The sequence below is a fragment of the Coregonus clupeaformis genome, chromosome 39 (genome assembly GCF_020615455.1).
Source record: "Coregonus clupeaformis isolate EN_2021a chromosome 39, ASM2061545v1, whole genome shotgun sequence".
Taxonomy (NCBI): domain Eukaryota; kingdom Metazoa; phylum Chordata; class Actinopteri; order Salmoniformes; family Salmonidae; genus Coregonus; species Coregonus clupeaformis.
The window spans coordinates 3926733-3949524 of record NC_059230.1 but is presented as its reverse complement, the minus strand read 5'-3'; the positions used below and the strand labels follow the sequence as shown (position 1 = coordinate 3949524).

Here is a 22792-nt window from a genome sequence, read left to right as displayed (position 1 = left end):
AGCCTAATTAATAACTTCACCATGCTCAAAGGGATATTCATTGTCTGCTTTTTTTTTTACACATCTACCAATAGGGGCCCTTCTTTGTGAGGCATTGGAAAACCTCCCTGGTCTTTGTGGTTGAATCTGTGTTTGAAATGCACTGCTCGACTGAGGGACCTTACAAATAATTGTATGTGTGGGGTACAGAGATGAGGTAGTCATTCAAAAATCATGTTAAACACCATTATTGCACACAGTTAGCCCATGCAACTTATTATGTGACTTGTTAAGCACATTTTGACTCCTGAACTTATTTAGTCTTGCCATAACAAAGGGGTTGAATACTTACAGTGGGAAAAAAAAGTATTTAGTCAGCCACCAATTGTGCAAGTTCTCCCACTTAAAAAGATGAGAGAGGCCTGTAATTTTCATCATAGGTACACGTCAACTATGACAGACAAAATGAGAAAAAAAATCCTGAAAATCACATTGCAGGATTTTTTAATGAATTTATTTGCAAATTATGGTGGAAAATAAGTATTTGGTCAATAACAAAAGTTTCTCAATACTTTGTTATATACCCTTTGTTGGCAATGACACAGGTCAAACGTTTTCTCTAAGTCGTCACAAGGTTTTCACACACTGTTGCTGGTATTTTGTCCCATTCCTCCATGCAGATCTCCTCTAGAGCAGTGATGTTTTGGGGCTGTCGCTGGGCAACACGGACTTTCAACTCCCTCCAAAGATTTTCTATGGGGTTGAGATCTGGAGACTGGCTAGGCCACTCCAGGACCTTAAAATGCTTCTTACGAAGCCACTCCTTCGTTGCCCGGGCGGTGTGTTTGGGATCATTGTCATGCTGAAAGACCCAGCCACGTTTCATCTTCAATGCCCTTGCTGATGGAAGGAGGTTTTCACTCAAAATCTCACGATACATGGCCCCATTCATTCTTTCCTTTACACGGATCAGTCGTCCTGGTCCCTTTGCAGAAAAACAGCCCCAAAGCATGATGTATCCACCCCCATGCTTCACAGTAGGTATGGTGTTCATTGGATGCAACTCAGCATTCTTTGTCCTCCAAACACGACGAGTTGAGTTTTTACCAAAAAGTTCTATTTTGGTTTCATCTGACCATATGACATTCTCCCAATCCTCTTCTGGATTATCCAAATGCACTCTAGCAAACTTCAGACGGGCCTGGACATGTACTGGCTTAAGCAGGGGGACACGTCTGGCACTGCAGGATTTGAGTCCCTGGCGGCGTAGTGTGTTACTGATGGTAGGCTTTGTTACTTTGGTCCCAGCTCTCTGCAGGTCATTCACTAGGTCCCCCCGTGTGGTTCTGGGATTTTTGCTCACTGTTCTTGTGATCATTTTGACCCCACGGGGTGAGATCTTGCGTGGAGCCCCAGATCGAGGGAGATTATCAGTGGTCTTGTATGTCTTCCATTTCCTAATAATTGCTCCCACAGTTGATTTCTTCAAACCAAGCTGCTTACCTATTGCAGATTCAGTCTTCCCAGCCTGGTGCTGGTCTACAATTTTGTTTCTGGTGTCCTTTGACAGCTCTTTGGTCTTGGCCATAGTGGAGTTTGGAGTGTGACTGTTTGAGGTTGTGGACAGGTGTCTTTTATACTGATAACAAGTTCAAACAGGTGCCATTAATACAGGTAACGAGTGGAGGACAGAGGAGCCTCTTAAAGAAGAAGTTACAGGTCTGTGAGAGCCAGAAATCTTGCTTGTTTGTAGGTGACCAAATACTTATTTTCAACCATAACTTATTTTCAACCATAATACAATGTGATTTTCTGGATTTTTTTTCCTCAATTTGTCTGTCATAGTTGACGTGTACAGTGGGGAAAACAAGTATTTAGTCAGCCACCAATTGTGCATGTTCTCCCACTTAAAAAAGATGAGAGAGGCATGTAATTTTCATCATATGTACACGTCAACTATGACGGACAAATTGTGGAAAAAAATCCAGAAAATCACATTGTAGGATTTTTTTATGAATTTATTTGCAAATTACGGTGGAAAATAAGTATTTGGTCGCCTACAAACAAGCAAGATTTCTGGCTCTCACAGACCTGTAACTTCTTCTTTAAGAGGCTCCTCTGTCCTCCACTCGTTACCTGTATTAATGGCACCTGTTTGAACTTGTTATCAGTATAAAATACACCTGTCCACAACCTCAAACAGTCACACTCCAAACTCCACTATGGCCAAGACCAAAGAGCTGTCAAAGGACACCAGAAACAAAATTGTAGACCTGCACCAGGCTGGGAAGACTGAATCTGCAATAGGTAAGCAGCTTGGTTTGAAGAAATCAACTGTGGGAGCAATTATTAGGAAATGGAAGACATACAAGACCACTGATAATCTCCCTCGATCTGGGGATCCACGCAAGATCTCACCCGTGGGGTCAAAATTATCACAAGAACGGTCAGCAAAAATCCCAGAACCACACGGGGGACCCAGTGAATGACCTGCAGAGAGCTGGGACCAAAGTAGCAAAGCCTACCATCAGTAACACACTATGCCGCCGGGGACTCAAATCTGCAGTGACAGACGTGTCCCCTGCTTAAGTCAGTACATGTCCAGCCGTCTGAAGTTCTAGAGTGCATTTGATGATCCAGAAGAGGATTGGGAGAATGTCATATGGTCAGATGAAACCAAAATAGAACTTTTTTGGTAAAAACTCAACTCGTCGTGTTTGGAGGACAAAGAATGCTGAGTTGCATCCAAAGAACACCATACCTACTGTGAAGCATGGGGGTGGAAACATCATGCTTTGGGGCTGTTTTTCTGCAAAGGGACCAGGACGACTGATCCGTGTAAAGGAAAGATTAATGGGGCCATGTATCGCGAGAATTTTGAGTGAAAAACTCCTTCCATCAGCATGGGTATTGAAGATGAAACGTGGCTGGGTATTTCAGCATGACAATGATCCCAAACACACCGCCCGGGCAACGAAGGAGTGGCTTCGTAAGAAGCAATCAAGGTCCTGGAGTGGTCTAGCCAGTCTCGAGATCTCAACCCCATAGAAAATCTTTTGGAGGGAGTTGAAAGTCTGTGTTGCCCAGTGACAGCCCCCAAAACATCACTGCTCTAGAGGAGATCTGCATGGAGGAATGGGCCAAAATACCAGCAACAGTGTGTGAAAACCTTGTGAAGACTTAGAGAAAACGTTTGACCTGTGTCATTGCTAACAAAGGGTATATAACAAAGTATTGAGAAACTTTGTTATTGACCAAATACTTATTTTCCACCATAATTTGCAAATAAATTCATTAAAAATCCTACAATGTGATTTTCTGGATTTTTCTTTCTCATTTTGTCTGTCATAGTTGACGTGTACCTATGATGAAAATTACAGGCCTCTCTCATCTTTTTTTAAGTGGGAGAACATGCACAATTGGTGGCTGACTAAATACTTTTTTCCCCACTGTACCTATGATGAAAATTACAGGCCTCTCTCATCTTTTTAAGTGGGAGAACTTGCACAATTGGTGGCTGACTAAATACTTTTTTCCCCCACTGTATTCAAAACGTATATAACTCTCGAGTGGCGCAGTGGTCTAAGGAACTGCATCGCAGTGCTAGCTGTGCCACTAGAGATCCTGGTTCGGGTCCAGGCTCTGTCGCAGCCGGCCGCGACCGGGAGACCCATGGGGTGGCGCACAATTGGTCCAGGGTAGGGGAGGGTTTGGCTGGCAGGAGACACTTGAAACCCTACCTCTTTAAGGAATACCTGGAATAGTATAACAGTAATCCTTCTGCCTCCCCCACCCCCCCATAAAAAAAGGGGTTGTCCCACTGGCTATCCTAAGTTGAATGAATGCACCAATTTGTAAGTCGCTCTGGATAAGAGCATCTGCTAAATTACTTACATGTAAATAGCAAACCACCTGATTTCACAGGTGGAAAATCACATGATTTCACATGAAAATTCTACATTTTGCTAATTTTATTTCACATGTGAAATTTCACAAATGAAATCATGTGAAACTATGCGTTTTTGGTTCACTTCACATGTGATGATATTTCACATTAAGTTTCACATGTGGATTTTCACATGATCACATGTGGGTAACACTTTTCCCATTAAATTTCACAGGTGATGCTCTGCAATTAATTGTTAGGATACACACACAGTGCTTTAAACATACAGTGTTTTCAACGTGCATATATGACATGTGACTACATTGTGTATGTTCATTTATACGGTCATTATTATTCAACATGTACTCACGTGGGATTTAAACTCACAACTTCCTGGTACCTATTGACTCAAGACATTTCAGCTTGTCATTTTTTATTAATTTGTAAAAAATGTCTAAAAACAATATTCTACTTTGACATTAAGGGGTATTGTGTGTAGGCCAGTGATACACATTCTTAATTTAATCCATTTTAAATTCAGCAACAAAATGTGGAAAAAGTCAAGGGCTGTGTATGTATCGTGTGTGTGTGTGTGTGTGTGACTGCATGCGTTCTCGTGTGTGTGTGTGTGTACTTGTGTGTTGTTGCTGGGCTAGGCTGGTTCAGACATGAGAGCTTGGTTGATGTCAAAGCCCTGAGGGTGTAAAGTGAGAAGCTCTTCTTTCCCTGTTGTTGTGCAGAACAGAGCTGGAGAGGGTTGAGATGTGTACTCTCAGTGCTGCCATCTGCTGACGTTGGAGAGTTAGGGGAATTACAGACTCAAATGCATGAACCAGGACCATATTCCAAAAGTGTCTCAGAGTAGGAGTTTTAATCTAAGATATCAGGTCCGCCCTGTCCATAATCATAATAAATATATTCATCTTATTCATTATGATGTAAAAGATAGAAACTGATCCAACATTAGCATGTTAGTGGGATGATACTGTGAAAAGTCTTTGCCAATGAACAGCTGTAGATATTCATTTCACAATTATCTTCCCAGAGAGGTTCCCAGATGTATTTCACAATGACATTATGTGTCAGAAATGTGTCTGGTTCTGCCTACCCAAAATCCAATAGAGACCTGAAATGTTTTCTCCATCTTTGTAGGATGCTGAGGCTGCAGCTCGGATACTGTTGGACCAGGGCCAGGTACCACTGTTTCTGAATAAATTACCATGTGTGTATGTGTCTTGTGTCATGTGAAAGTATGTTTGTTCAACATACAGTATGTTTGTGTGTGTATGGTTTTATTTGTGTATGTGAAAGCATGTTCACTGTGTGTATTTGAGTGTGTGTGTAGCATAGTGTTATGGTAGTATATGTGTGTAACTCACTCTCTCTCGTTCGCTCCCTCCCTCCCAGGAACACAGTATTGAGACTCCACATGGTCTCCTCCACGTGACTCTCCATGGAACCTCCAACACACGCCGCCCCGCCATCCTGACCTTCCACGACGTGGGCCTGGACAGTGAGTCTCTCTCTCTCTCTCTCTCTCTCTCTCTCTCTCTCTCTCTCTCTCTGTCTCTCTCTCTCTCTGTCTCTCTCTCTGTCTCTGTCTCAGTCTCTCGCTCTCTTTCTCTGTCTCTCTCTCTCTCTCTCTCTCTCTCTCTCGCTCTCTCTCTCTCTCTCTCAGTCTCTCTCTCTCTGTCTCTCTCTCTCTCTCTCTCTCTCTCTCTCTCTCTCTCTCTCTGTCTGTCTGTCTCTCTCTGTCTCTCTCTCTCTTCTCTCTCTGTCTCTCTCTCTGTCTCTCTCTCTCTCTCTCTCTCTCTCTCTCTCTCTCTCTCTCTCTCTCTCTCTCTCTCTCTCTCTCTCCTTCTCTTACTATGTCTTTCACTTTCATCTCTGCTTTAATGTATCCTTTCCTCAGTCATCCCCTCCAGCAATTTTCATTTTTTCATTTTGAGTTTCCCTTCAGTTCTGCGACTGCCCTTTCTTCAGTTTTTCTTTTACAGTGAATGATTTATGCTTTTCAAGTCTGAGAAACTTTTCAAGTTCTGACTTTTACTCTCTCTTTCTCTCGCTCTCCCTTTTTTCTTTCTCCCCATCGCTCTCTCTCTATTTATCTCTCTCTCTCTATTTATCTCTCTCTCTCCCAGGTAAAAGCTGCTTCTCTCCTCTGTTTAAGTTTGAGGAGATGCAGGAGATAGTGAAGAACTTTACCCTGGTCCACATCGATGCACCTGGCCAAGAGGAGGGGGCCACCGCCTATCCTATGGGGTACGCTGTGTGTGTGTGTGTGTGTGTGTATATATAGTGTGTATATTTAACTGTTCATATAAACATGTTCTCGTTTTAGATACCAATATCCGTCCATGGAGCAAATTGCAGAGATGATCCCTGCTGTCCTGACATATTTCAAGTGAGTAAGACTTATTTCATCGTCGTTACATAATACTTGCTTGCTTACTGGCATGTCCACCATAAAAAATGTATTACTTAGCATTCACAAACATCTACTGGCGTTCACAACAGACATGTTGTCACTATCAGAAGCTCTGTCACTAAGTCTGTACTCTCTGTACTGGTATACATATGCATATTACAATACAGACATGTCTATGAATGTTTTCAATATCAGAAGCTCTGTCACTAAGTCTGTACTCACTCCCTGTTCTAGTTTCCGTACTGTCATCGGAGTTGGAGTGGGAGCTGGTTCTTACATTCTCTCCAGGTTCACAGTGAGTGTGTCCTTATCATGTTACTTCCCCCTGTATCAGTTCATACAGCTGCCCTGTGATAAATCACATTATAAACCGGGTGGTTCGAGCCCTGAATGCTGATTGGCTGAAAGCCGTGGTATATCAGACCGTATACCACAGGTATGACCAAAATGACTTTTTACTGCTCTAATTACGTTGGTATTGAGTTTATAATAGCAATAAGGCACCTAGGGGGTTTGTGGTATATGGCCAATATACCACGGCTAAGGGCTGTATCCAGGTACGCCGCGTTGTGTCGTGCGTAAGAACAGCCGTGGTATATTGGCCATATACCTCACCCCCTCGTGCCGTATTGCTTAAGTATACCATGCTGTTAGTTCTGTTATGTACCCTCTTGGTACTAGTCTATGCATTGAACTCACATGGGTTATTGTAGTGGGGTAATATTTATCATATAACCATGTTAAATATTCCCTATATGCGACCCATAAAAATACTAAGCAATTAATGGACAAAGACTATTAGAAAGTATATCTGACTCCATTTAACGTTCTAGTAAAACCTCACATGCGGTCCGTAATATGACTAAGCAATTAGCCCATTAAATGAATTATCTGACTCCATAAGATAAATAGCGATATGCAAGAGACTACAGTTGAACCATGTGCAATCAGGTATTAAGCGTTTAGCTGACTAAGGATCAAGGAATGGTCATGAGAAGTGAATATAATAATAATAATAAAAATAATAATAATAATATGCCATTTAGCAGACGCTTTTATCCAAAGCGACTTACAGTCATCAAATCAAGTATTATTTAATAACTTTTGTAAAATGAATGGATTCACATACAAGACACAAAGCTTAAGTTATGGCAATACTGACATTAACAAAGCATAATTCTAGGCATATAATTAGATGCTAAGGTTAACTTACAAGACAAAGCATGGACAAAGACATTCCTACCAAGCCAGAGGCCTAGAAGCCTAGGAAATGAGAAAATATCATACAACCTTCCTCCAATGGACAGGACACAGGATAAGAGAGAGAGAACAGCAGACCTCCATCCCATTTATAGCATCTGAAGGTGTAACCATCTCAACCCAAAATCAACCACCACTGACCAATCAAATGATACCAAATTTACAGTAACCCGACCACCCAGGCCCAGTCTCCACATGGTGTCACAGCATCTAAAGGCTTGTGTGGGGGATGACACCAATGTAAATGAGACAGAATTCCTGACAGGACCATAAAACCCCTTTCCATAGAGTAATTCAGAGTTTACCCTGTACAGATACAAGTTACAACAGAGATCATACATCCATATAGATAGCATCAGAGTTATCCTCAGTGAACAAGTTAACAAGAAACCAAACATGGATACTATAGTATTATTCTATGACATTCAATAGTCAGTACAGGAAGAAATGGCCCCCACCACATGAGAGTTTGTTTTTGAGTCTCCAGTCCAGTTTATGGAACCCAACTTCTAGTCGTTGGGCCCATGGCATCAGGAGTGTCTTCCGGGGAAGCGTTGACAATGTGCTTTACAAATACAAATGTCCCTAGGTACACATTCCTTCAACCAAGCTCAAGAAAACGTCATTCTTTGTTAAGGGCAAAGAGATAACATCAGTTCAATCAGTTCTCAGTTCAAACATCATTACAGTCAAGAGTTACCAGTCACTGTTTGGCTGTGTATGTTGGTCAGATTGGTTGGTCTGGTCGATGGTAACCTCAAAGTTTATCAAGTATGAATCAGATGGATATAAAATGGAATGCCATTAAATGCATAATTAAAGTTATGGTCTCAAAGAGTTAAGTTGTTATTTTCTCTGAGAAAGAGGTTTGAAAGAGGTTTGCCTTGAAATATGAAAACCATTAAAAATCATCTCAAGGTCAATTCTTGAGTTTAGATGAATAGAAGCAGAACATAAAAAGAAACACATTATGTTAAAAGCAAAAAGCAGTAGGCTAAAATGTTCTGTAAAACCGTTGGATAAAAACATTAAATGTAGTGACACATATGTCTATGTGTAGTGAGAATTAGTGTCAATCAATCAATATATATGTATATATATTATATATATATATATATTTTTTACACGAATGTGTTTGCTTGCTAAATTATCTCCATGTTCTCCACCGACAGGTCATAAGAGCAATTGCAATTTCGAATTGGTTTCTAAACCAGCAGAGGGTCTGCAAAGTAAATGTGTTAAAATGTGTTTAGACCCAATCAGGAAGTAGAGACTTGACTGCGTCTTTAAACATGGATTAAATGGTATATGACTAAGTCACTCTTCTGTCTCTAGAGACAGAGCTGTCAACAAAATGTATTTAAAACCTGACAAAATCACATTCAAAGATCAGTTTAAAACTATGCTATATTTAGCAAGTCACCTTCCATCAGATGAGGATGATAGCAACATTCAGAATAAAACTTGAGAGTGAGAGCTAAAGCTCACCCACTGCTTGTGTAAATCAAACCTCTCCTAAATCAAACCTAATAATTCAGCAGTTTGTAAACCCAATCTGAGCAGAGAGAACATAGTTTAGGGTCGAGCCTGCATTAGCAAAATATTGCTATACGGTTCTCTTCTCAGTGTATACCAATGCTTGCTTCTTTCATTCTCTCTCTCTCTCTCTCTCTCTCTCTCTCTCTCTCTCTCTCTCTCTCTCTCTCTCACTCTCTTTCATTCTCGCTCTCTGTCTCTCAGATGGCCCATCCAGACTCAGTTGAAGGTCTGGTTCTCATCAACATCGACCCTGAGACCAGAGGATGGATGGACTGGGCGGCCCAGAAGGTTACTGTCTCTTTAATATGTTTCAATATATATATATATTGAAAGTGTTTTCTATATTTATTGGAGAGAGAGAGAGAGAGAGAGAGAGAGAGAGAGAGAGAGAGAGAGAGAGAGAGAGAGAGAGAGAGAGAGAGAGAGAGAGAGAGAGAGAGAGAGAGAGAGAGAGAGAGAGAGAGAGAGAGAGAGAGAGAGAGAGAGAGAGAGAGAGAGAGAGAGAGAGAGAGAGAGAGAGAGGCCAGTGGGCCGGATCAAAGCCATGATGGCAGTGTTACATTGTACATGTGCTCCAGAGTCAGTGCTTAGACAGCTAAACCACCCCAGGCCACTCTCTTCAAAATGTTGGTGATTACAGCTAAACCACCCCAGGCCACTCTCTTCAAAATGTTGGTGATTACAGCTAAACCACCCCAGGCCACACTCTTCAAAATGTTGGTGATTACAGCTAAACCACCCCAGGCCACACTCTTCAAAATGCTGATGATTACAGGCAACATTAGTATTAAATATTATCATTACTCAGAAACCCAGAAGGTTATTTGTGTGTTTATTTGTATTTATTATGGATCCCCATTAACTGATGCCAAGGCAGCAGCTATTATTCCTGGGGTCCAGCAAAATTACAATACATTTACAGCACATTAAGTGTGTGCCCTCAGGCCACTACTCTACTACCACATATCTACAACAGAAAATACATGTGTATGTGTGTGTATAGTGCGTATGCTATCGTGTGTGTGTGTGTGTGCCTGCATGTGTCTGTGCCGGTGTTTGTGTTGCTTCACAGTCCCCGCTGTTCCATAAGGTGTATTTTTATGCTGCCCTGTTCTGAGACAATTGCAATTTTCCTAAGTCCCTCTTTGTGGCACCTGACCACACGACAGAACATTAGTCCAGGTGCGACAAAACTAGGGCTTGTAGGACCTGCGTTTTATTATGGACAGACTTCTCCCCATCTTAGCTACTGTTGTATCTATATGTTTTGACCATGACAGTTTACTCCAAGCAGTTTAGTCACCTCAACTTGCTCAATTTCCACATTATTCATTACAAGATTTAGTTGAGGTTTAGGGTTTAGAGAATGATTTGTCCCAAATACAATGCTTTTAGTTTTTGAAATACATTTATTTAGGACTAACTTATTCCTTGCCACACATTCTGAAACTAACTGCAGCTCTTTGTTAAGTGTTGCTGTGAATTCATTCACTGTAGTAGCTGATGTGTGTCAATCAAATCAAATCAAATGTTATTGGTCACATGTTTAGCAGATGTTATTGCGGGTATAGCGAAATGCTTGTGTTTCTAGCTCCGACAGTGCAGTAATGTCTAAGTAATATCTAATAATTTCACAACATATACCCAATACACACAAATCTAAGTCCTAGTGTTGAGTCATCCGCGTACATAGACACACTGGCTTTACTCAAAGCTAGTGGCATGTCGTTAGTAAAGATTGAAAGAAAGTAAGGGGCCTAGACAGCTGCCCTGGGGAATTCCTGATTCTACCTGGATTATGTTAGAGAGGCTTCCATTAAAGAACAACCCTCTGTGTTCTGTTAGACATTTCACTCTTTATCCACAATATAGCATGGGGTGTAAAGCCATAACAAATACGTTTTTTCCAGCAGCAGACTATGATCGATAATGTCAAAAGCTGCACTGAATCCTAAACAAAACAGCCCCCACAATCTATTTATCATCAATTTCTCTCAGCCAATCATCAGTCATTTGTGGAAGTGCTGTGCTTGTTGAATGTCCTTCACTATAAGCGTGCTGAAAGTCTGTTGTCAATTTGTTGACTGTAAAATATCATTGTATCTGGTCAAACACAAGTTTTTCCAAATGTTTACTAAGGGTTGCTAACAGGCTAATTGGTCGGCTATTTGAGCCTGTAAAGGGGGCTTTACTATTCTTAGGTAGCAGAATGACTTTTGCTTCCCTCCAGGCCTGAGGGCACACACTCTCTAGTAGGCTTAAATTGAAGATATGGCAAATAGGAGTGGCAATATCGTCTGCTATTATCCTCAGTAATTTTATTGACTATCACTCCACCAAATCCCCTAGTTTCAGACTCCTAATTATCCTTACACCTCTGAAGACTCTAGCCACTTCCATGCCAGTCGGAACAACTTAAGTGTTTTATCTTTGAACACTCAAAAGTTGGTATCTCCACGACTGTAGGATAAGGGGAACAGGGGGTGTGTTCATGAATGTTCATATGTTCATGAATACTAGCAGCATTTCCATCCATTTGACTATTAGATTTAATAGCAATCCAATATCCTATTGATCATTACTCTTCTGTGTTCTTGTTGTGTTGACATCCTAACTAATAGAAACTCAATTACCAGCAGAAATATAGCAAATGCTCTTGATCTAGCAGTTCATAAACAGCCATTACATTCTTGGACAATGGGATATTTCGATTATGTTCTTGTAAAATTCAAAAGGCACTCACACATCTGAGCTATCTTAGTTGCAGGTGCATGGTAACAGTTGAACAAGAAACCCGCACACTGCTCTTGATAGTATCACTGCTCTGAATAGTATCACTGCTTTTGATAGTATCACTGCTTTTGATAGTATCACTGCTCTGAATAGTATCACTGCTTTTGATAGTATCACTGCTCTTGATAGTATCACTGCTTTTGATAGTATCACTGCTCTTGATAGTATCACTGCTTTTGATAGTATCACTGCTCTTGATAGTATCACTGCTCTTTATTAAGCTTTACGTATCGGCCTCAAGGCCTTCCTCAGAGCTTTTGTGAGTGTTTATAATTTGCACCCTTATGTAGACATTGCTCCACCCACATCTGTTCAATGCATCGAATGGGGTTGGAGTCGAGGGAAAATAAGCAAGTGTTACCAAATATAACAATGTGCATTTCATAAGTATTCTAATAAAGTGTGTACATAAAACATATTAAACATGTCTGTAAAACCACAATGAGGACATCAACCCATCAAGTACATAATTCATAATGTGGTACAGTGCAAGACAAAATGTACGTTATTGTAAAATGACAATTTGATAAAGTAGCATTTAGAGGAGGAAATTGGAATAGTGGAATAGTTTTCATGGTGGTTTTACTGTACTGTATGTTATTGACTAAGATGTTATACAAAAAAAGTAGATATTTCTCTTTCTCTCTCTCTCTCTCTCTCTCTCTCTCTCTCTCTCTCTCTCTCTCGCTCTCTCTCTCTCTCTCAATCTCCCCCCCCTCTCTCTCTCTCTCTCTCTCTCTCTCTCTCTCTGTCTCTAGATCACTACCCTGACCTCCTCCCTCACAGAGCAGATCCTGAGTCATCTCTTCAGTCAGGTGTGTGTGTATATGTGTGTGTGTTTATGCGTGTGTTTGGTATGAAAGACTCGGGGTTATTATAGACTGTAACCCTATGTGTGTTATCTGACTATTGAACTATCTATCTTTATCCTATAAAACACACAATATTTGACATAGGAAGGACATTACTGTTGTATCATTTCTGTCTTGGTTTATAGGAGGAGATGTCAGCAAATGCAGACCTGGTGAAGTCACACAGAGATCGCATCTCTAAAGCCCCCAACCTCATCAACATTGAGCTCTTCTGGAGAAGCTACAACAGGTACACACAGACACACACACACACACACACACACACACACACAAACACGCACACACACATGCACACACACAAACCTACACTAGTGTAACCTCCCCTTCCTCCTTTTCTCTTGTACAGCCGCAGGGATCTGATCATTGACCGTAACAGCAACTTCAAGTAAGCGTCTCACCCCTTAAATCAGCTGTGACAACAGTATGGAATATGTCTCTCACTCTCTCTCTCTCTCTCTCTCTCTCTCTCTCTCTCTCTCTCTCTCTCTCTCTCAGGTGTCCCGTGATGCTGGTGGTTGGGGATCAGGCACCTCATGAGGAGGCTGCTGTAAGTCTTCTACATACATCAGACCTTAATGCAGGCCTACCATGTAGCCATCGAACACAGGGAATGTGAATGTAGTGGCGTGATTAATTCACATGTTATTCCGTTCCTGTCCACCAGGTGGAGTGCAACAGTAAACTGGACCCAACAACAACCTCGTTCCTCAAGGTACTCAAGCTCTACTCATCCCTTTGGTCTGGCATAATAGCCTTGTTTATACCTGATGCTGACATGCATCGTTTGTCCTGATCTTGTCCACATTCTTATTGTGCCTACGTTTTCAGAACTATCCGGCCACTGTCTGCATTGCGTCCAGATTTCCTGGTCTCTCCCTGTATGCAAATTTTTTGACAGCTATTCTTTCAAAGTAATATTGATTTTAAGACACATATTGATGCCATAAGTCAGTGGTGCCCCTTGTCAATGATTTCAGAAGGCAGGATAATTATGATTTAAATAGTTTCACTGTCCATATCCGTCTACACTGGTAAGATATCCAGACACAATGCGTGCCTGACTACCTCCGGAGGTGGTCAGGAAGATCTGATCACATTCAGATCCCAATGTGTCTTTAATCGTCTACACCTGTCTGAACATTTGGGCACCATTAGAATGTGGACATGATCAGGACGAAGGACGTTTGTTAGAACCAGGTATAAACGGGGCTTTAGTTGCTGCCACGTAGCTCTGGCATCGGTATCAAACCTCTTTGTCAATGCAATACATCCTAACCCTTCTGTCATCCTCTTCTTCCTCAGATGGCCGATGCTGGTGGTCTTCCCCAACTCACCCAGGTAAAACATTTCACACAAGCTTAACTGTGTTATGATTCAGATACACAACACTATATATATATATCTAGACATTACATATACAGTGAGGGAAAAAAGTATTTGATCCCCTGCTGATTTTGTACGTTTGCCCACTGACAAAGACATGATCAGTCTATAATTTTAATGGTAGGTTTATTTGAACAGTGAGAGACAGAATAACAATAAAAATAATCCAGAAAAACGCATGTCAAAAATTTTATAAATTGATTTGCATTTTAATGAGGGAAATAAGTATTTGACCCCTCTGCCAAACATGACTTAGTACTTGGTGGCAAAACCCTTGTTGGCAATCACAGAGGTCAGACGTTTCTTGTAGTTGGCCACCAGGTTTGCACAAATCTCAGGAGGGATTTTGTCCCACTCCTCTTTGCAGATCTTCTCCAAGTCATTAAGGTTTTGAGGCTGACGTTTGACAACTCGAACCTTCAGCTCCCTCCACAGATTTTCTATGGGATTAAGGTCTGGAGACTGGCTAGGCCACTCCAGGACCTTAATGTGCTTCTTCTTGAGCCACTCCTTTGTTGCCTTGGCCGTGTGTTTTGGGTCATTGTCATGCTGGAATACCCATCCACGACCCATTTTCAATGCCCTGGCTGAGGGAAGGAGGTTCTCACCCAAGATTTGACGGTACATGGCCCCGTCCATCGTCCCTTTGATGCTGTGAAGTTGTCCTGTCCCCTTAGCAGAAAAACACCCCCAAAGCATAATGTTTCCACCTCCATGTTTGATGGTGGGGATGGTGTTTTTGGGTCATAGGCAGCATTCCTCCTCCTCCAAACACGGCGAGTTGAGTTGATGCCAAAGAGCTCGATTTTGGTCTCATCTGACCACAACACTTTCACCCAGTTCTCCTCTGAATCATTCAGATGTTCATTGGTGTCACACCCTGGCTCTGGGACTCTATATGTTGAGCCAGGGTGTGTTCATTCTATGTGTTCTATTTCTATGTTGGGGGTTCTAGGTTGTGTATTTCTATGTTGGCCTGAGTGACTCCCAATCAGAGGCAACGAGTGTCAGCTGTTGGCTGGTTGTCTCTGATTGGGAGCCATATTTATACTGTCTGTTTACCTTTTGTGTTTGTGGGTTCTTGTTCCGTGTTCGGTCATTGTCACCGTGGACTTCACGAGTCGTTTATTGTTTTGTTGTTTCGTGTGTGCACTTTAATATAATAAAGTAACATGTTCATTCATCACGCTGCGCATTGGTCTACTTCTCTCCCTGACGATCGTGACAGAAGAACCCACCATAAAAGGACCAAGCAGCGTGTCCAGGAGCAGGCAGACTGGACATGGGAGGAAGCGCCGGGTAAGGAGATGGAGAGGTTGGCGATGGCCCAGGTGGGCAAATCGTGGTCCTGGGAGGACATGCTCGGGGGCAAGGGACCTTGGGCTAGGATTAAGGCCCTGGCGAGAGAGGAGCAGCGGCGTCAGCAGTGCCATCGTCGGACGGACGAGAGGCAACCCCAAAAATGTTTTAGGGGGGGGCACACAGCATGGGCGGCTCGGCAGCAGGAGGCTGCCACAGGGCGATTTGGAGAGGAGGCCACCGGGTTAGGGGGGCCAGAAGGCAGGTTGGCGGAGCCTGGATGGAGAGCGGAACCAACTTCCCGTACTCAGGCATGGCAGCATGGGACGGGGCAGGTTCCGCTGGTATGCGGAGCGGCGTACTGTGCCACGAGTGGTCCGGCATAGTCCTGTACGTCCTGTGCGAGCACCCCGCACGTGTCGTGCGAAGGGGGGTATGCAGCCAGGACGGAGTGTGCCGGCTCAACGCTCGTGGTCTCCAATGCCTCTCCGCGGTCCCGGATATCCTGCTCCAGTGTCACGGGCTGTTATGCCAGTACGGGTACACAGCCCTGTACGTCCTGTGCGGATGCCTCACACAGAGTGTGTGAGGGTAGGCATTCAGCCGGGACGGGTTGTGGCCGCTCTTCACTCCAGGTCTCCTATCCGTCTCCACAGCCCGGTTCGGCCTGTCCCTGCTCCACGCACCAAGCCTACGGTGTGCGTCGCCAGCCCAGTCCGGCCTGTCCCTGCTCCACGCACCAAGCCTACGGTGTGCGTCGCCAGCCCAGCCCGGCCTGTCCCTGCTCCACGCACCAAGCCTACGGGGTGCGTCGCCAGCCCGGCCCGGCCTGTTCCTGCCACTCGCACCAAGCCAGGGGTGCGAGTCGTCAGCCTGGTCCAGAACGTTCCTGCTACTCGCACCAAGCCAGGGGTGCGAGTCGTCAGCCTGGTCCAGCCCGTCCCTGCTCCACGCACCAAGCCTACGGTGTGCGTCGCCAGCCCAGTCCGGCCTGTCCCTGCTCCACGCACCAAGCCTACGGTGTGTGTCGCCAGCCCAGTCCGGCCTGTCCCTGCTCCACGCACCAAGCCTAGGGTGCGCATCGTCAGCCCGGTCCAGCCCGTTCCTGCTACTCACACCAAGCCAGGGGTGCGAGTCGTCAGCCTGGTCCAGCCCGTTCCTGCTACTCGCACCAAGCCAGGGGTGCGAGTCGTCAGCCCTGTAAAGCCCGTTCCGGCTCCACGCACCAAGCCAGGGGTGCGCATCGTCAGCCCGGTCCGGCCCGTTGCTGCTCCACGCACCAAGCCAGGGGTGCGAGTCGTCAGTCCGGTGAGGCCCGTTCCGGCTCCACGCACCAAGCCAGGGGTGCGTATCGTCAGCCCGGTCCGGCCCGTTGCTGCTCCACGCACCAAGCCAGGGGTGCGCATCGTCAGCCCGGTCCGGTCCGTTCCGGCCTCACGCACCAAGCCAGGGGTGCGCGTCGTCAGTCCGGCACAACCCGTGCCTGGGTCATCGGTGCCAAATCAGGTACCGCTCAACTGCTCCACAACGGAGCTGAAGCTAGCCGTTCCTGCTACGTTCAGGTCAGCTCCTGCCAGCGGGGCCAGACCGGACCAGGGGCGCTATGGGGGGATTATTGGAGGGTGGTGGGCAAGGCCGGAGCCAGAACCGCCGCCGAGGAGGTATGCCCACCCAGCCCTCCCCTGTTTTGCTCTTATTGAGGCGCGGTCGCAGTCCGCGCCTTTAGAGGGTACTGTCACACCCTGGCTCTGGGACTCTATATGTTGAGCCAGGGTGTGTTCATTCTATGTGTTCTATTTCTATGTTGGGGGTTCTATGTTGTGTATTTCTATGTTGGCCTGAGTGACTCCCAATCAGAGGCAACGAGTGTCAGCTGTTGGCTGGTTGTCTCTGATTGGGAGCCATATTTATACTGTCTGTTTTCCTTTTGTGTTTGTGGGTTCTTGTTCCGTGTTCGGTCATTGTCACCGTGGACTTCACGAGTCGTTTATTGTTTTTGTTCGTGCTTTAATATAATAAAGTAACATGTTCATTCATCACGCTGCGCATTGGTCTACTTCTCTCCCTGACGATCGTGACAATTGGCAAACTTCAGACGGGCCTGTATATGTGCTTTCTTGAGCAGGGGGACCTTGCGGGCGCTGCAGGATTTCAGTCCTTCACGGCGTAGTGTGTTACCAATTGTTTTCTTGGTGACTATGGTCCCAGCTGCTTTGAGATCATTGACAAGATCCTCCCGTATAGTTCTGGGCTGATTCCTCACCGTTCTCATGATCATTGCAACTCCACGAGGTGAGATCTTGCATGGAGCCCCAGGCCGAGGGAGATTGACAGTTATTTTGTGTTTCTTCCATTTGCGAATAATCACACCAACTGTTGTCACCTTCTCACCAAGCTGCTTGGCGATGGTCTTGTAGCCCATTCCAGCCTTGTGTAGGTCTACAATCTTGTCCCTGACATCCTTGGAGAGCTCTTTGGTCTTGGCCATGGTGGAGAGTTTGGAATCTGATTGATTGATTGCTTCTGTGGACAGGTGTCTTTTATACAGGTAACAAGCTGAGATTAGGAGCACTCCCTTTAAGAGTGTGCTCCTAATCTCAGCTCGTTACCTGTATAAAAGACACCTGGGAGCCAGAAAAAAATCCTGATTGAGAGGGGGTCAAATACTTATTTCCCTCATTAAAATGCAAATCAATTTATAACATTTTTGACATGCGTTTTTCTGGATTTTATTGTTGTTATTCTGTCTCTCACTGTTCAAATAAACCTATCATTAAAATTATAGACTGATCATTTCTTTGTGAGTGGGCAAACGTACAAAATCAGCAGGGGATCAAATACTTTTTTCCCTCACTGTATATTAAGTTCAATATAATGTATCTTCTTATTGTCTGCTTACAGCCCAGCAAACTGACCGAGGCGTTCAAGTACTTCATCCAGGGGATGGGCTACAGTAAGTTTGCCTCAGTTTCTATTCTGTGGCAATGAGGACCTACTGTGACCTGTTGTGCTACTGTCTCTCTTTATCAATCTAATAATCCTCCCTCTCTCTCCCCTCTCTATGTCCCACTCTCCCTCTCTCTCTCCATCTCCCCCTCTCCCACTCTCTCTCCATCTCTCTGTCTTTCCCCTCCCTCTCTCTTTCTCTCTCTCTGTTTCGTCTCTCTCTCTCTCTATTTTTCCCCCTCCCTCTCCCTCTCTCTCCCACAGTGGCATCGTCCATTATGACCCGTCTGTCTCGTTCGCGCACCGCCTCACTGTCTTCCTCCTACTCCATGGAGGGGGAGCGTGAGCGTTCTCGCACCCTGTCTCAGAGCTCTCAGGGCGGGCAGATGCCCCCCAGCCCCTCCCATACCATGGAGGTGTCCTGCTGAAGAGAGAGAGAGACAGAGAGACAGAGAGACAGAGAGAGAGAGAGAGAGAGATGGAGAGAGAGAGAGATGGAGAGAGAGATGGATGGATGGAGAGCTAGATGTATGGGTGGTGGGTGAGAGTGGGATGATAGCATTTGTCACTAAACCTCTCCCGCATCTCTTAACCCTGTCATTCCCCCAGACCAGCTAACAGAGAAAGAAAGAGAGAGAGAAAGAGAGAGAGAGAGAGAAAGATATGGGAAAGTAGATGTAAAAAAAAAGTAGAGGGACAGAGGGAAAATGAAAGACAGAGTTACTAAAACACTGTCCTCCCACAATTCATCTCATTCTAAAACATTGTCCTCCCACAATTCATCTCATTCTAAAACACTGTCCTCTCACAATGAATCTCAACCTCATCTATTCATCTCTTCAGAGAGAGAGAGAGAGACAGAGAGAGATCTTCACCCAGACAGCGAAGGATAGAGGGAATGGATAAATGAAAATAGGGAACGGAAGAAAGGTAGAATTTAGGAATGAGGGAATATAGACAAAAAGGGTGGCAAGGAAAGAGCATTTTAGGGGCGTCGGCCAGTCCTCTCTCCCTCCCTCTATCGGAAAGTATGTCAGCCAATAGAACCCTTTAACCTATGGAGTGGGAGGGGTCTGTAGTGACCTCACCGTAGTGTTAACCAATAGTAATAATTAGGATAATGAGAAATATGACTATGATATTAATGCTATTAATAATTACAATGACTGATGTAATAGTAAAGTTATAACAATGTTTCTCTTTAATTTTAAAGTTTGAAATATTATGAAATGGAAGAAAAAAAGACAATAGCAGAAATAGTTATAATGAAAATGTATCTGTCAACTCCTTTAATCAATTTATTAAGATTTGTTTGTATTGTTGCTTTTTGTTACCTGCCTCAGTGAAGGGGTGAGGCTTCTCATTGGTCATGTGATCCTTAACCATAGCAACAGCCAATGGAAATCTACTTCCTCCTCGCTGTTGCCGGGTAGATCATGTCTTCCATTAGCCCTGTTCAAGTGACTGTAATTGTTGTTCCCATGAGGGGATTGGGGTGGGCAGGTAGGGTGTGTGTGGTTGTTTGACTGTGTGGAGCATCTGCATGCCTGATCTGATTTCAGCCAATGTGATTATAGACAGAATGTTTCCTTTTCTTTTTTATACAAATATGGGTTTGTTGGTGTGTGTGTGCATGTGTGTTTGTGATGAACTTATGGACGAAGATTAGCAGATAATGATGATGAGGATGGATGAAGAAGAGTGACATTGTTAGTGAGTTAACTCCTACACTAGTAAATCAGTAACAAGTGCTTCCAATGCTGCTGGCAGTCCCAGTCTCGACCAGCAGGGGTCACTGTGTTTGTCCTATAGGCTTTATGACGACGTACATACATGTACCTGCATGCTCTGGAGTGAAGTTCCCCTCTAGCTACAGGTCTAGGATAAGCTTCCCCTCCACCAATCCTACCCTTAACCATTAGTGAAGAAAATGCTCAACTGACCCAAGATCAGCATCTATGGGGCAACTTCACCCTACTCCAGCCTACATATACCTCACTACTAACATACTTTAGTCTTCATCAAAGAGATAAGATAGCTAATACCTTCTTGAACAAGCATACTGTACATGTTTTATGATAGCTAGATTTAGGCATTGCATAGCCCTATAGTGATGCACTGATCATGACTGACAGCTGAGAGCACCAATACCATGTCTGTCTTTGACTGACAGCTGAGAGAACCAATAGCATGTCTGCCTGTTTGACTGACAGCTGAGAGAACCAATACCATGTCTGTCTGTTTGACTGACCGCTGAGAGAACCAATAGCATGTCTCTCTGAAGTCAGGAGATATGTGGAGTGGACAGTACTGGACTAGAGTATAGAGGTATCCTTATAGAGTAGGGAGTGTGAATAAGGCATTATTGTGTGACTCTTTGTGTATGTTTGTGTGTGCCTGGGTGTTTGTGCGCGTTTGTGACTGTGTTTATGTGCCGTGCAAGTGTGTATTTGGAAGCTCTCATACTTTCTAAGCACAATTTAAGAGGCGAGATGAGGAAAGGATAGAATCCATCCCATTGGACCTTCTTATAAATCGACAATGAACCAGCCCCTACACTGCCAACACCCTAACCCTAAACAATACACCCTAACCCTAAACCTAGAGGGTGACTATCCACACTCATCAAGTCATACTATAGGAACTCTTCTCTGTGTGAATAACAGTTAGAGCAGGTAGAAGTGTTGTAGGCTTGTCATATACTCAAAGTCAAAGCTAATAACACTTTTATAGGATTGTAATACACTTTCAGTGAAAACTGAATTTTAAATTGTCAATGTGATATACATATAGTAAAAGGTTGTTGACTAAAAGACTTGCGATAGAAGTACATCCATGTGAAGCTCAACACTGCCCTGATCCTAATCAATGGACTGAACATACTGTTATATGACCCAATTACAGAATACACTTGGAGAGCTGTGTGTATGTTTTCGAGTGTGTGAATGTATGTGTGTGTTTGGTTTCTGTAGTTGCGTGGAATCATTAATCTGGCGTATATCGCATTTAAAAAGTATTACATTTTTACAATCACCGGTTTGCTCGTTTCTTTCCTATTCTCTTTAGAGTTCCTCCCCCTTCCTCACTTTTTAAAGTAGCCTGGTTGGATGATTGTTAATGAAGATACTGAGGATAGGTCGGTTGAGAAGGGTATTTTGATGATGGTGGTGGAGATGATGTTCCTAGATAATAATAGGAACGTTATGTTGATGATGAATTAGGCTCCTCCTAGTCTTGCATTGAGAATCAACCAATCTGGAATGGGAGCCTCTGCCAAAAATGGGGAAATGGGTGGAGCCTAATAGTTGACCAAAAAAGGGAAAAGGGGGGCTTACTGTTTGAGTTGAGTGGGCTAGGGTTGTGTGAATGTACGCTGGTCAATTTCTTCTTTTTTGTTTTGACTCTCATTTTTCCTTCAATCATACTCTTTTATTTTCCTCTTTCATTGTTGACAATTAAGTTTTATTATGTGAAGTGTTAGTTTACCGCCTCAGTGTGCTCAAAAGTTAGAAAACAGTGTGTTAGTTCTTGTGTAACTTTTTTAGCAACAGCACTAAACAAATGGGAGAATAATATAAATAATTAACATGAAAAATGAAAGAATAACAGAATACAATCAAATTTACTTGTGTGGCTAATTTGTCTGTGTAATAAAATGAACAACCTAAAAAAATTAATGAGTAGTAATAAAAGATAAGAATAAATCTTGACTGTTTTTTCTTTATTAGTGAACATTTGTGGTATTCAAAATGACATTGGAGTGAGTGTTTATGTTTGAGAACGACGACGACCAATCAGGCCTCTTCTGCTTTACTTATCCATATACTTGTTCTGTTGCCGTGGTTCATCTCGTTGCTAACCGACACAACACACCACACGCTGCATTTCCCCTACAGAGAACAATAGTACTTCCTGGCATAGCAAGAGAAACCCAACTCCTCTCTCTGTATAACCTGTTTATTACTTAGTACTCCCAAATACATTTCTCTGTTTGTGTGAAACCAAGGTCATGTTCATTCGGGTACTCGATGGAAAATATTTTGAAACGTTTTTGTTTTGCAACAGAAAACGAAAATGGCCGTTTCCTATTGTCCATGAAGTCCATTCCCTGTTTCAGTTTGTTTTCTTCCATTTGGTGCCTAATGAACACAACTCCTGGTTACTATAACTGGTCAGGACAATCACCTAAATCCACCATTCACATTACATCCCTGTTATAATACCATGTCAACATTGACACCCATATTATAGTGAGTCCCACAGAAGAGCCTGAGGGCAGCATTAGCCATTTCACTGGATGATATCATCTGATCATTCAAGTTATTGATCAAAGAGTGATATGGAATAGACTGAAATGAACCATGTTTGACAACTGGAGAACCTTGGAAAGGAAGTAAGAGGATACCC

The 22792-nt window shown here is 43.6% G+C and overlaps 1 protein-coding gene across 1 annotated transcript in view; it reads left to right on the top strand.

Moving 5' to 3' along the window:
• The window catches only part of ndrg2 (NDRG family member 2), a 43518-nt gene extending 21423 nt beyond the window's left edge, over nucleotides 1-22095 (top strand). The window contains exons 3-16 of the mRNA XM_045211860.1: nucleotides 5018-5059; nucleotides 5273-5378; nucleotides 6007-6127; nucleotides 6207-6269; nucleotides 6528-6588; nucleotides 9294-9380; nucleotides 12644-12700; nucleotides 12883-12986; nucleotides 13104-13142; nucleotides 13253-13304; nucleotides 13422-13469; nucleotides 14060-14095; nucleotides 18341-18392; nucleotides 18650-22095. Coding sequence (XP_045067795.1) covers nucleotides 5018-5059; nucleotides 5273-5378; nucleotides 6007-6127; nucleotides 6207-6269; nucleotides 6528-6588; nucleotides 9294-9380; nucleotides 12644-12700; nucleotides 12883-12986; nucleotides 13104-13142; nucleotides 13253-13304; nucleotides 13422-13469; nucleotides 14060-14095; nucleotides 18341-18392; nucleotides 18650-18813 — 1032 coding nt within the window. The 3' untranslated portion in view covers nucleotides 18814-22095. The remainder of the gene's footprint in view (nucleotides 1-5017; nucleotides 5060-5272; nucleotides 5379-6006; nucleotides 6128-6206; nucleotides 6270-6527; nucleotides 6589-9293; nucleotides 9381-12643; nucleotides 12701-12882; nucleotides 12987-13103; nucleotides 13143-13252; nucleotides 13305-13421; nucleotides 13470-14059; nucleotides 14096-18340; nucleotides 18393-18649) is intronic.
• Nucleotides 22096-22792: the final 697 nt, after the last annotated feature.